At 44.8% G+C, this 14,992-nt stretch overlaps 1 protein-coding gene across 2 annotated transcripts in view; it reads right to left on the reverse strand.

Annotated features, from left to right (window-relative positions):
• Positions 1-9,692: 9,692 nt before the first annotated feature.
• The window catches only part of LOC129782547 (mothers against decapentaplegic homolog 4-like), a 29,115-nt gene continuing 23,815 nt past the window's right edge, over positions 9,693-14,992 (reverse strand). For both annotated transcript variants that reach the window (XM_055792942.1, XM_055792941.1), the window contains one exon: positions 9,693-14,833. In XM_055792942.1, coding sequence (XP_055648917.1) covers positions 14,622-14,833 — 212 coding nt within the window. In that variant the 3' untranslated portion in view covers positions 9,693-14,621. The remainder of the gene's footprint in view (positions 14,834-14,992) is intronic.

Raw genomic sequence — 14,992 nt, forward strand, 5'->3', positions numbered from 1 at the left:
CTGTCCTGTTTCTGTCGGTTCCTGGACACCTGGCGGTTATCTTATCTTTCACAAGCAGCATCCTGGACACCTGGCGGTGATCTTATCTTTTGTTGCCTAATCTTTACATTGGGCTTAACATAAATCTTAATAAACAATACCCTAGTCCATAGTTTCTTACAATCCCCCCTTTTTCTTTTTATCCTATTATTGTTTATTAGACGCTGCTTTCATTCTCGGCACTGCGAACAAACCTTTTTCCACAATCCCAACATTTATCATAACACTCACAAGGTAATACCTCACAATTACAATAGGCATAGTTTTCACGTGGCATAATGCATTCGCAACAATCTTCATCCTCATTAATAGATACACTCTTATATTTTGCCCTAGACCTCGTAGTTAAAATAAGCAATTTAGCTATGTCAAACCGTTCTCTAATAAAGTGTAGCGTAATATACAAGGCCCAAATATAAGTCCCAGAATCAACATAATAAGTGGTCCTGCTAAAGCAGACAACAAAGTGGTTAGCCAAGGTGAGATATTAAACCAGTTTTCATACCATGACCTGCCTGCCTCACGATCTTTCTTACGTTGATCTAACCTTTTCCGGAGTTCAGACATGGTGTCCTGGACTACTCCCGTATGGTCAGCAAAAGAACAACATTCTTCATTGAGAGCTACACATAACCCTCCTTCCTTTAAGAACAATAGATCTAATCCTCTTCTATTTTGCAGCACTACTTCTGATAGAGACTTTACTGAAGTGGCTAAATTTTGGATAGATTGTTCTATTTTTGCTAAATCCTCATCTACAGCCATCTGCAAACTTTGTAATTCCTGACCTTTTACTAGGGAGGCTATGCCTGTACCTGCTCCAACTCCGCCCGCTATCAGCAGTGTAGCTAGGGTTACCACTGTAATTGGCTCTCGTTTTTGTCTATTCAGGTCTCCTTCAAAGTGGCGTAACACCTCCTTAGAGGTGTGATAGATCAGACGAGGAACAATAATCACCTGTACGCAAAACTGAGATTGATTAAACACGTTTAGGGATAGGCAAGGCGTTACTCCGATGTCTGAACAAACCCATTTAGCTCCTGGTGTCGGGATAGCCCATTTGTCATTTTGATTCTTGTGTTTCTCTATATTGGTGTTAGTGACTGTTCGGTTGCACAAAGGCTGATACTTTTCGGGCACTGTACCTATACATTTTCCTTGACCTGTTACTAATTGAATAGTAATTCCTTGCGTATGGTTCCTCTGGTCATCCCATGGGCATTCTCGTGGGTTTGAACCATTAGACCATTGAATCCTACCTGGTTTTCCAATTGCCTCAAAATATGGTGGTCTAACATTATAACATAACCAGCATTCCTTAGTTAAATTTGGTTTGCTTTCATTAAGGGCACGATAAGAGGCTTGCATGAGATTCCATAAGGGGTCTTTGGATTCTGACAACTCTAGATCCCTGGATAAGGAGAATTCAGTCACAGTGTCATTAGTTTTTTTCGAAAGGGAGTCTGGAGAAGGGGTTACGACAATTACGGGGGCAACCTTTTCTTCAGAGAAAGTGGGTGGATTCAGGACCAGGTTTGGTCCTACTGGTAAAGGATCGTGGGGCATCGGTCTCTTCATTATTTGAAAAATTCCTCCTCTGTCTGCACCTGTTTCCCAATATCTAATTCCCCAATATTTCCCTGCCAGCCAAAAGTCCTGAGCAGGATTTTTTATAGTTATATTGATGCCCACACAAGGAATCGGTTTACTTAAGCAATGACCCCACCGGTCTCCGTGTAATTTAGGTCTCTCGCATCCTTCCGGTGACCACTTTATTTCTAGATATTGGTCTCCAGGTGCGGACCACTCAGAGGCCCATGTTTCGCACCCCCAATATGCACAGTAATAATGACCTAGAGAATTACAGTATCCTTTACCAGGGTTTGATGCTGGACATATATAAATTGGTTTACATATATCCACTTCATCTCTACGATCTTCTTCAGTAATTAGATCATGCAAACTCACATTGAAACTAACTGTGCCCGGTGTAGTTCGTGCTTGGATTGGATTACTTGGATATTTTATGTTTGTTATTGTCCAGTTCATAGGTTCATGAGGGTTTCCATTTGCTTGGGTTATTATCAATAACAAAACTAACGGTATACCAGGAAAAAGGGTGTCTGTCAATTTTGCCAATTTAAGTATATTTTTACCAGTTCTGGGGAAGTTCGGCCATTGTTGCTTTAGTGTCCCATTGTTCTGGTTCTTTTCTCCACAGTTTGTTCCTCCTCTGCCTTGCCCGTCGACTCGGTTGCTTCGAGCCACGGGGTGTACCATCTTCTCGGCAGCAAGGGAATTCTTCAGGAGAACGGCTGCTTCGGGCTTTCTGCCTGTTTACATAGGCTTCCCACTTTGCAGCTTTAACTAATGGGGCAAAGCAAGACACGGTTAGTACTTCCCTTCTGCATTTTATAGCCAAGATTTCAGCTACAAAGGGGACTGGTTCGGTGGAGTGGTAACAATAATATTGAGGGTTTATTCCTTTGGCAAAAATTTCCCACCACTCATGGGATTCTCGAATAATTTCTTGTTTAGACTCTAATTGTTTTAATTTCCACTCAGTAAGAGTTCTTTGGATTTTCCAACACTGTGTGCAAACTCCTATTGGAGGGTATCCACATTCACAGTGTGTCCACCATTTATTCTGGCATACCTTACACCTGAAACAAGCAAATGGATAACAATTGCAGTTCAAATTATTACATCTAATTCGTATATCTAGAGTGCATATATTATTTACATCAGCATATCTTCTATACTTGATATTGTGTGGTTGCATAAGTTTAGCAATTTCCTTCAACACACTTTGTACGCTTCCATATATAATAGATAAAAAAAGAAATAATTATAGCAAATATAAACAACAATACACACTTTATACCAAAAGGTAATGCGGCAAAATAATCAAATAAAGTCTCTATCATTCAGGGTTATCTTGGTGCCTTACCCTCACAGGTATGTGGGGTTCGGAAATTTGGATTTTAATCGGTGGGATTTCCAGTCTACTAATTGTGTCCGGAGAGTACCAGACATCGGGGTTAATTTGTTTTTGATCATCCACGGTCAAAGGATAAGCAGACACTGTTAGCTCTTGATTTTTTATTTTAATTTCTAATTGCAATTCAACAATTAAATCTCGTCCTAACAGATTAAATTCTGCTTCAGGGACGAGCAAGAGTTCACCCATTCCAAATTTATTTTCAGTTTCGAATACCACATTTTTGATTTTGCTTACTTTAAAGGGTTCTCCTTTTGCCCCAATTACTTGTACTTTTTTTTTTTTTTTTTTTTTTTTCAGGGGAAGCTTTACATCCCTCAGGTATTTGCCTAATAGTCGATTTCTCAGCTCCAGTGTCTACTAAAAGGGTGAACCCTTGTTTATGGGGACCTATTTTTAATTTTATCAAGGGCTCATGATGACTCCAGTCCCCTAAGATATAGAGCCCCTGACTCTCCTATTCCGTTTTCAATATTTCCTCATCCCTGATCCTTTCTCTGCAATTCTTCTTTATATGTCCCTTCTTTCCACAGTAAAAACAACATCTCTGTTCCTTCTTTACTACTACGCTCCCTTGTTTCGTTCCAGCAGACCTGTGTTCACCAGTCCGCCCTTTGCGATCCTCTCTGACCGCTGCTACCATCATTTTTACTTGTCGCTTGCTGCTCTCTTCTTCCTGCCTTACGTAGACTTTCTGAGCTTCCCTCAATAATTCATCCAACCCTCTATTCTGCCAGTCTTCTAACTTTTCAATATTCTTTCTGATATCTTCCCATGATTTTGCCACAAACTGAGTTTTGAGGAGCGCTTACCCTAAAGGGTCGTCTGGATTTACCCCAGAGTACAGCTGAAGGGCTTTCCTCAGTCGTTCCAGCCACTCAGTAGGGCTTTCGTCTTTCTTTTGCATTTCATTAAATGCTTTATTGATATTCTGGCCACAGGGTACTGCTTCTCTAATTCCCTGAATTACTATAGTTCTCAGGTCCTGCATATGAGTTCTATGCACCGGATCCTGATTATCCCAATTAGGTCTTTGAAGTGGCCATTTCAAAAATTGATTTAATCTTTCTGCCACTCCGAGTGGGTCCTCAATTAAGTTTCCCATCTTGGTTCTTTTAAAATCTCGTAGGTCAGCCGAGTTTAGGGGTACGGAAATATATCCGATGACAGGTTGAGGTCCCCCCATGGGTATTTCCCTTAGGGGGTACATCTGAGCTGCCCCTTTTTGACTTCTAGTTACGTGTCTAGGAAGAGGGGGAGACCCTTGTTCCGACTCTGGTGGGGGAGTGGGCTCTCTGGGGACCTCTGGAGGGGCTGCGGGAGCAGGAGGAGGAATGTAAGGAGGGGGGGGGTTAGAAGGGTTTCGTCTAACTCTTCCTTCTTTTTTTCGTTGTTTAATTTCAATTTCATTCAGCAGGTAAAGTCTAGCTCCCGGTCTTTCTAGCCACACTTCCGCATATTGACTCTCCTCCGGGTTAAGGGGTTGTTTTTTTTTTTATTATTAACCCAGAGGTTTAATTGCTGTCTTACCCAATCTTCTTCTGACCCATAGACTGGCCAAAAGACATTTTTAGAAATCTTCTTCCCTCCCCATATCTTAGTACAATATTCTATCATCTTCTGCTTATCTTTCCCTAGGGTTCCAGGGAAATATCTCCAATTGTCTAAGATATATGCCAGAGGGGTATTCTTAGGTACAGTGGGTACCCTTCCCATGGGAGTCGAAGGCTTGCTGCCCTTCGCCCCCATCTTCTGGAATATCCACAAACATACACTCACTCGCTCCCCTTGTTCCTGGCCCAGTCCCTCGCGGGAGATGGGAGACGCAGTACTTAAGAGTCCGCACTCGCTTGGTTCAGTATATCGAACCTCTCACTCGTTATATTCCAGGAAACCCAATCCCGCCCGAACGGCAAACCCGCGAACAAATTCGCAATATACTTACGTGTCCTGCGTCTTCGTCCGGACTCCCGTGCACAGAATTTTATGGGATTTTACCGGTTTCTCCTTTGCTCATTATTCTAGAATTTAGGTTCGTCGGTAAGGTTGGAGTAAGCTGTTGGTCGCGGGGCCGCGAAATGTCGCGGGGCGCCTCCCCGGAGGACCAAAGCCCACCGTTCCTTATCCGAGTCACAGCACCAGAATTGTTATAAATTGAGACCACAATAGATCATAATCCAATTAAAATTTTTATTAATTACAGCAAGTAGAATACGAGCAAAGACAGCGCTGGACGGCAGGGGAGTCTGCGCTTCGCCAACTGCCGTACTGAGCAGTTCAAACAGTCCCTTTTTATACTTTTTTTTACTTTCGTGTTCATGAGGTAGTGGAGGTGTTGACCCTTCACTCATATGTCCTTATATGGGGTTGTCTGTCCTGTTTCTGTCGGTTCCTGGACACCTGGCGGTTATCTTATCTTTCACAAGCAGCATCCTGGACACCTGGCGGTGATCTTATCTTTTGTTGCCTAATCTTTACATTGGGCTTAACATAAATCTTAATAAACAATACCCTAGTCCATAGTTTCTTACACTCAGCATAAATCATTTCTTCCCTCCATTTAGTCTGAATCTCCCCTCTGAGTTTAAAACCATCCCCCTTGTCCTGTCGCTACAGGCTCTGCTAAAAAGTCTGTCCCCATCTTTCTCCTAAGCCCCCTCTAAGTGCTGAAAGGCTGCAGTAAGGTCTCCTCAGAGCCTTCTCTTCTCCAGGCTGGACAATCCGGCTCTCCCAACCTGTCCTCCCAGCAGAGGTGCCTCAGCCCCAACCATCCCCGTGGCTTCCCCTGGACCTGCTCCAATGGGGTGTTGCAGAAGTACCTCCTGATGTCAAGTTGTGTGGGTCTCCTGTTGGGTTTCCTCCCAGTCCAATATCAGTTTGCACCTTGTGCAGAGTGCTTTCATGTTTCTTTTGAAAGTCCTTGCATCCCCTCCTTGCCGTGAGCTGCCTTCTCTTCCCTCTCCTCCCCCTTTGACTCTGGTTTTGTGGGTAGAAGGAGCCCAGCTGCAGGCTCCTTGGTCTGGGTGTTGTGCTGGCTGTTGCTGTGGTGTGTTGGGTACTTGAGCAATGTCCATCCAGATATATCCCTGCTCCCTGTTGAAGCATCCCAGGCAGTGCTGGGTTAACTCAATGACCTTAAAGGGCTTTTCCAACCAAAATGATTCTTTGATTTCTCACCAGTGGGGGCCTGTGGGAGGGAGCCCTTTCCCTCTGGGAAGGTTTGCAGTGAAGCAGAGCACCTGGATGGCAGATGGACTCTTCCCTGGCATGGAGGTGAGTGACAGCAGGCAATAGGAAAAGGCATATGAAGGCCGTTTGGCTTCAAAGGTGTGTATTTATAAATCCTGCTTGCAATGCTGCTTGAGGCTGTTCCCTGCAGCCTGGGGGTGCTGAAGGGGAGCCTTGCTGGGGCTCAGTGGGTAGATACAATGGGGTGCTGCTAGGTTTATTACCAGAACCTGCTTCTGATTATTCTTTGCAGGCTGGGGAGCGGGAGAATAATCCTTGCTTCTTCCTGGCAGCACAGGGCCACGGGTTAGTGGTGGGCTTGGCAGCTCTGGGTTAATGGTTGGACTTGATCTGAAAGGTCTTTTCCCACCTACATCATTCTATGATATTCTATGAATTTCTCCTGCTCGGCCAAGGATTTTAGATGCCCGAGGGCCACTCGTGTGTGTGGGTTGTTTCACATCTCCTTCATCATCAACTGTTCTGGGGTACATCCCTGGGGTACCTGGAGATGGTGGAGCCTGTGCATCTGCTTGTGGTCCTCAAAGCCACCACCCTGAAGCTTGTGTCCTCAAATCTAAACTTTCTGTTCGCTTTCTTCAGGTAGACAGAATATTTCTTTTTAAGTGCCTTTTTAGTATTAAGTCTTGGGAAGAGATCAAAGAGTATTTAAATTTACTTCACTTGGGTCTTGGGGCAGTTTTAGTGGTGTAACAAGAGGTCCTGGACAGAAAACCTCAGGCAGCAGGGAGATAGAGCCTCGTTATTTCTAGATGTGCATCAACCATCTTAAATCCCATCCCCTCCAACACGTTTTATTTAGCAGAGCAAGTAACACTGTGGTTGCTTCAGAGTTGCATAAGACTCCACTTCTCAATTTGCTGTCATGAATTTACTTTTCCATGCTCAGGAGCACTTGTGATGGGTGACTAACCCACCTGGAATTTTAACTCTTGTTCATGGAAAGGAAAGCACTCACCACCAAGCATCCATCCGCATGAGCCTGTCTGCCCCACTGCCAGCCAGGCTCGTTAGAAGAGATAAATTATTTTTTTTATTCCAAGGTGAGGTTTTAAGGAACTGGTCCGAAAGCCCAGTCCCTGTCCTGTGAAACATCTGGCTCCTTGTTGGGGGTAGACAGGGATGGGAAACCTCTCCTGGCTCCTGGGGAGGGAACTCGGTGTTGTTTTATGCGCCCTGTTGCAGATACTGCTGGCGAGCAGTGGTACGAACCTCGGGGTGGGAAGCAGCGCAAGCTGTGCTTGGAACGGCACGTCCCTGTGCTCAGCATCTCCTGTTTGGTCCTGAAAATCAGCCAAGGTTCAGCTGTTCCTGCTCAGCTACCCATGGGGTTCAAACCTGCTGCTGGGGACAGTAGGTACAGCACAGGAGCTGGCAACAAATTGCTCTAAGTTTGTGGTTTTTTTTTTTAAAAAAAAAACCAACAAACAAAACCAAAGACAAAGTAAATCCTTTTGTACTTGGTGCTGTTCTTTCAGTTCTGTGAGCAGTCAGCCTGGTGCACTGCGGCAGGGAGCTGTGCTCAGAAATCTTCTCCCTCCTTGGACCAAAAATGCCCTTTTCCATGTCTCATGAGGAAGCTTACGTTGCCTGTAGCTCTGGCAGAGGTAGAGGGGCGATGCTTCCCTTGGGATGAGCCCACCAACACATCAAGACTCAGGAACTGAGCTGGTTTTGGGGGTTGGAATGGAGAGTTTGGGGCAAAACTCACCAGCAGGTGAGTGAACTCATGCCCACAGGCACCTCCTCGGCCCCATCCTGCAGCGTTTCTGCTCCAGCTCACTGGAGCTGCCAGGACAACCTGCCCATGCTGGGGGGGTTGGGACATGGCAGGCTGGTTTGTGCAGGTAAGGTGCAGGCAGCTGGTGCTGACCACCCAGCTCCTGCCGTGGCTGAGCCCGGCCCTGGTACAGCAACCAGGGCTCATGCCGGGGTGGGATCCCACACTGGTGCTTCCTGAAAGAAGCGTAACTGGTATAAACAAAAAAAATAAGTGGGTTTGGTTCGTAGGTTGGTTTTTTTTCCCCAAAAAAATACCTTTAGCCTTAATTTGTTGGGCTTTTTTCTTTCCAAAGTCACATTGCATTTCCAGGAGCTGCTTGGGTAAAATTGTAAATAAATGCAAAAGGAACGGAAGGAGCTGGGGGTGCAGGCTATTGCAAAGAAAACAAATGGGTTTGGGGGCAAAGGAGCTGCACCAAGGGGCTGTAGGAAAGCCCACATGCTGCATGGCATGGCCTGATTTGGGGGGGGGGGGGGGGGGGGGCTTGGCAGTGCTGGGTTAAGGGATTGATTTGATGATCTTAAAGGTCTTTTCCCACCTAAACCATTCCATGACCAGCTTTGGATGACTCGGGGGGGGGGGGTGGGGGGTGGGGGGGTGGGGTGCCTGTCCCCAGCCCTTCCATGCCAGGGGATTCCCAGCCCCACATCCCTTAAAGGCTTCTGAGGACACAGACACACACAACCCCCCCCTCCACACCCACCTCCGCCAGAGCCACATGCCCATGGCTCTGGTTCTGCTGCAGGTATTAAAAAAACACCCCAAACCCTTTAGTTTTTGCAGGATTTCGTGTTGCTGCAGCTCACAGTCCTGCCCCTGCCACCCTCCATCCTGGGGCAGGTTGGGCTCCAGGAGCCAAGTAAGCGCGAAGCCGAGCGCCTGAGCTGCAGCTCAAGGGGTGTCACCCCCCCAGGATGGCACAAGGGCCTTGCAGCCACCCGGGCCCTCTGCTCCCTCCAACTGCCAGCACAGCTGAGCGTACGAGCTATTGAGGAAGGGTCACAGTTTGAGCAAGTGCTGGTGACATTAACAGTACAACCCCCCGCCATCCCCAGCTTTGCACAAGCCACAGCTGGGGAGCAGGACCAGCAGGGCATTAGTGGGGTCTGGGAACGGCGTCGGCTGGAGCAAGGCTACGGCTGAGGCTGAAAGAGGGATTTTGCCACCAGCATGTGCTGCTTGGGCTCAGCTGCATCCTCCCCGGACTGCACAGCATCGCTCTATCACCACGTACGGCTGCCGAGACCTGGTAGTAGCTCCAGTCCCTGGTCCTTGCTCCGAGGCCGCAACAAAACACAGAGCTCAGCTGGTGGATTAAAAAAAAATAATTTCCATTAATACAAAAACCCACAAAACTGTCATGTCCTGCCAGCTTCAGACAGCCTGGTACCTGCCTGCCTTCACGTGCTCAGAGAGGCTACCACACTGGACGCTGCACTTGGCTTTGGGGTCAGTGTTGGTGGCACCGAAGCAGCTGACACATGGCACCGTGAACCTGCAGCCCTGCCCCAGGGAGCTCTCCCAGCCCCCACACCATCCAAGACCACAGCTAGTAGTGCTGCCAGCCAGCCAGAAACAGGGTCAAAGCTGTCCACTGCATGAAATAAAGAAGCCAAAGACTTGGATCTTTACCTTTTTTAATCAAAAACATACTCTGTTACAGAATTTCAGGAAAGTTAACTATAGTATATTATCCACAAACTAGGTCTAATGAAAAACATACAATAAGCTACAAAGGAACTACTGGGAATTCTGTTGACCGCTTATCAAAAGGCAATAGCTAAAAGAAGAAACGCTTAACTAGGCTTTCACACTCAAAAACCCCTCTCGTGGCAAGTTTTGGGTTACGGGTAATTCACAGCTCTCAATCCATCTGATTCACAACTTTGTAGTGCTACCAAACTGCACCAAAAAGACACAGAAAAAGGTACTGTAGCAAGAAAGCATTAGGTGATTTTGGTGAACTTGAAAGAATTAAGTCCTGTAAATTTAGGAGTGGCATAGCGCTCACAAGGCACAACAGCAGCCAACAGCGCCAAAACTTCTCGAGATTTTGTCGGCAGTTGTTCTGCTTTCTGCCAGGTCTCACCAAGTAAAACTTCTACAGTGCTGGGAAGTCACTTCTCAAGGACCTCGGCAGCATCATACACGGCAGCTTCAACTTGACCTGGCTGCACCTCCCAGATCATTTTCAGAAACACATGATCGAGGATAGCGATTTGGAGGCAGATGACACAATGCAAGGATACGTACAGCATCCAGCTCCTACGTGACTGGTGGGGAAGCGCTTTCCGTTGGCTTCATCTCCCTGCCCGGGACTGAAGTGCGATTAGGCGCATCAGGAGTAGATGCAACCAGCTTAGTGCTCATGAATAACACACATGCCTACGACAGGCAAGCTGCAAATCTCAGTCGCAAGAACAGCACCATGGTCCTCAAAAATCCGTCATCAGTCATGGAAACACTCATCAGCAGGACCAGGCCAAGACCATCACCTTCAATGCTTAAGCCTTAACTTAAAAAACAGAAAGGAAGTAACTGCTCAAAAATTGTGTCCTTAACACCACCTGACAACCAAGCATCTTGTAATTTTATGGAGCAGATACTAAGTAGCATGGGGCCTGACAGGAGAAGGGGGGGGGGGGAAGAGGATTTCCTAAATGAAGTCTGAATCCCACTTAGAGGAAGACCCATCTGACCAGTGATCCCAGTCACTCCGCATAGCGGAGTAAAAATGCAAATTGACGAGACAGTCCTTTCTAAAGTGCTTATTCTTCAAGGAAGAGATTAAAGATGTCTCAATAAAGACCACCATCAAGACGTAAACAACACTCAAAGGGTTCAGAGGCAGAAGCCCCCCCAGATACACTGGCACAGGAATTTTTTAATGGTTCCTAGTAAAAGAATTGAGGCAGTCGTTCCTGAGCTATGCAGAGAGGACGCTGTTGTCTTTAGAAGTGTCACAAGTAGTAAGATGGCCTCAAAGGTAAGGCAGAGGAGTTGGACACAGGTTCAATGACTACTGCTGCTATAGACCTCTTTTGTGACTGGGGGAGACCGTCACCTCCTTTAGGCCCCTCTCTGTAAAGCAGCCAGAGTATTTTCCCAGGTCTTCAGTATGCTTAGAGCCGTTAATGAAGTCACTGATGTCACAGCCAGGGGGTCTGGGTCCCTGAGCACATCGCTCTCATCAAGCCCAGAAAAGCCACATCTCAGAACAACCATTTGTAACCAGCACCGCATAGCGCTTACGGCTCCTTCTAAGGGTTTCCCATTAGAATTCTTTTACATATTTTTGAAATCACGCCAGCGAAAAGGTTTCCTCTCCTACATCTCTTATTGTGTCAACTTCAAATGCCCTTGCTTTCAAAACTAACAATAACACTGCTAAAGCCATCTAAACCTTGCGGTGCTAATCCCAACTCTCCAGAACATGAAGTGAGATTACAAAGCGCTCCAGCTCCAATGCTTTTTTTGAGCAGCATGCATGTAACAGAGGGTGAGAAACACAAGGGTAATTACTCCAGCAAAAGAACGAAGCAGAGCAGACCCAGGAACAGGAGCACAAGCTAGAGTTTGCTAGCTGAAAAAAATACTTGTTGAATTCATGGACTCCGAGACATTTGGAGCTGAAGAGGAGGCACGATTCTGGCGTTCTTGACATCCCTGCCTACAGCGCGTATGGGGATCGTCACAGCTGTCAAGTAGCTGTAGCTCTTTTTTGAATCTCAGAAAAAGACATAAATGCAAGACTGTCAAAGATTCAATGAGCTGCTGCTGAAGGGTTTCCAATCCATTATGCGCTGCATTTTATGCCGTCACAAGAAATAAAAGTACAAAAATTAAGTTAAAGGCATATTAAAAACTAAGAATGAGTCTCTCATTTTGCCCTTTAACAGTTATGATTGCATCTTATCAGTAACTGCCTGGTGGGTAAGACAAGCACCATTTCAGCATTTTTACTGCCTCACACAATATTCAGATTACTCCTGATGTGGAGCCTGCGACTTCTTGGTTCTGATAAACTCAACCAATGTTCTTTTGTTGTTCCATTCAGAATGTTTTTAGCCATCTAAATACTACACTATAGGTACCATCCACTGTAGGTGGAGACTTGCAAAACATCTGCCAAAAACACCCCAGTCTTAATAGCTGAACTCTTTCAGGCTGCAATCCAGGCAGGAACACCAACAGGCAGAAGCAATCTGTTACTGTTTTATCAAATTTCAGCACAATTCAAAAATAAACAACTGGTACAGAGGGTTTTCTGTGAAGTAGCCACACACAGATCAGACACCCACCAAGATAAGCACCTTGCAAAACCGCAAAGTTAAATAGGGAGTAAGCTCAGGGACTCCTAATCAAAAGAACAGTCTGTTAAAAGCAGTTCATCAGTTGAAAGGCCAGACACCTCCCAAAGGCCAAGGTACCTTGAAACAAGCAGTAAGAGCAGGGCAGATGATTCAAAAGGGGGTTGGCAAGAAGAACATGTAGTCAGGCTTTTCATTTCTTCCCCCAAATCAAGCTTTCTGTTGTGGATGAAGCATAACCGAGCTGCTGGTTAATAAGCTTCTCTGAGGATGTAGTCAGAATCCTCTACTGAAAGTGTTCCTCAAGAACCTGAAGCTTGCTTTTCGGACAAACTAGATCATTAGGAGTGAAAGGAAAACAAAAAAAGTTTTAAACCAAAGGTCTTGAGAAAAAGAAATGTGATTTTTCCAAATATCAAGAAGTCACCACATAAGAGGGGGGAAAAAAAAAAGACTGATCTTATTAGGAGTTAGTCTGAAGAAGGCAACAACTGTTAATGAAAACACAGAGAAAGCTCACGCAGTCTTCTGTGCTTCCACACCTAAGACAGAAACAATGACCGCTGACATCTTCAATAAGAATTTCAGCAGATAGGGGAAGCAATACCTAAACACTGCGTGTCACAGCCCTCTACAGATTCCTGAAACTATGCAAGAAGCTTGGCAAAAAGCCTGAATAATCTCTTCCAAGATTTCTACTTAGGTTAACCACTACAGCTGCACTGCCAGGTTGGCTCAGTACAGCATGGCAGGCAGACCAAACCGGCAGCGCCTGAAGGACTGAAGTTGGTGTCTGCGTACTTCTAAGCCTGTTTAACTAAGCTCTGACTCCCTACACACAGGCTGAAAAAGCAGGAATTCCTGCTCCCTCTTCATACCCCAGCAAACAGCAGAAACAGATATCCTCAGGACATGCTTTTAGTGAGAAGCGGGGAGTAAGAAAAATGAGAGTTGCTTCCTGGCAATTCAAACCAACAAAAATTCCTACCACTATTGGCTGCTGCTGGTCTTGCAAAGGAAAATAATCCATCAAGTCAAGATCAATGATTTCAAGGTGCAGAATTACATAACAGAAGAAACTAAATTTATAAAAATCAGGGTTTTCATAGTTTTATTTATACTATTAACTAGAGAGAAAGCATACATATTGTATCTGTCATACAGTCAATACATCTGCATTTTGTTTTCTACTATAAATTCTCTATACAAAGTCATTGCCAATTGATACGGTCATTGATGGCATAGGGCTTAAAATAACCAAGAGGTATAAAAACAAGTTTGCCATCTTGCCCTGAGTGGAAATGGTGAACAGATACAAAAACTGGATCCTAAATATCGATGTAATATTATACATGATTTAATGGTATATGCAAGTAAAAAGTGTCATGCAAGTTTTTTAAAATATCTGCCAAGTTTTACTTGAGTAAAATCATAAAAGTCAGTAGTAGTTATGAAAATATGTTCCTGCCATTAGGTACTCATTATGCATTTTCAGTGGCAACTTTGCAGACTGGGTATTTCATGTTAAACTGAGTGCCAGCACTGAAAGTATCCATTTCCTTTAGTGTTTTAAAACTCACGTGTCTATATTAAATAAAAGATATCTTTGATTTTTATTTAAAACTAGTGAAGGAAAAGCCACATTTCTTTTCCTTGCTATTTTTAATCAATGCCAACAACGTACGTCTCGTCCCTCACTTTTTGACAGCTTCTAGGTTTTGATCTGGAAAAATCATAACAAGATAGTCAACAAAATAAAGACGTCTTCTGTTAACTATTGTTCCCTAAAAAGAACATCACAAACCAGCTGGAATTTTAAAGTTGCTGTAAGATAAATGTTTGTAACTATTAGAAGGAATTTTCAGATATAAATATATATATATATAATATATATTCTGCATACAAAAGGCTCCTGTGAGGCTTATCACCAAGATTCCACAATAGAGAAGGAAAGTTTCAAAGGGAACAAACCCAATACTGTAAAGGCTCTATAAGGCATTTACCTTCCACTTTAAGCCCTGTATTATGACAGTTAAGTTCTGAAAATAACTGAAATCCAAATTCTGCATGTTCAGTTTATTTCTGCTAAGAGCAAGGCGGCAAACACATTTTTAAAACCTGGTTTTAGAAGATTAAGCAGAACAAAAGTAAAATATATCTTCAGGTTATAAACAGAAAAGTATTTTACAGTCCACCATCCTCACAATATAATGGCCCACAGCAGTGCAGCAGAAGGATCTCAGTCTAAAGGTTGTGGGTCTGCAATAGGCATGGTATGAAGTACTTCATCTAGAAGCTGGAGAGCACGGTGTAAGTGAATTTCAATCCAGCACGGTGTCTCTTTGATGCTCTGTCTTGGGTAATCAGGTCCCCAACCTTTTACAAAACTCATCCTGAGTATGCATAAGCGGCGAAGGTCATCTACACCAATTCCAGCAGCAGCTGACAAACCTAAACAGGAGCGGTCACAGACACGTTTCTTTTATCATCTGGTTTGTTTAGCCATTCCTGTCTGCTCGGCTCTTTCTTCACGTACAGCTTTCCCCTCTCACCACAGCAAAGGCCAATCCACATTTCTAGATCTCTGCTACAATGAACGCAGTAAGTATT

This window comes from Falco peregrinus, chromosome W, assembly GCF_023634155.1.
Source record: "Falco peregrinus isolate bFalPer1 chromosome W, bFalPer1.pri, whole genome shotgun sequence".
In the NCBI taxonomy this organism is placed as follows: Eukaryota; Metazoa; Chordata; class Aves; order Falconiformes; family Falconidae; genus Falco; species Falco peregrinus.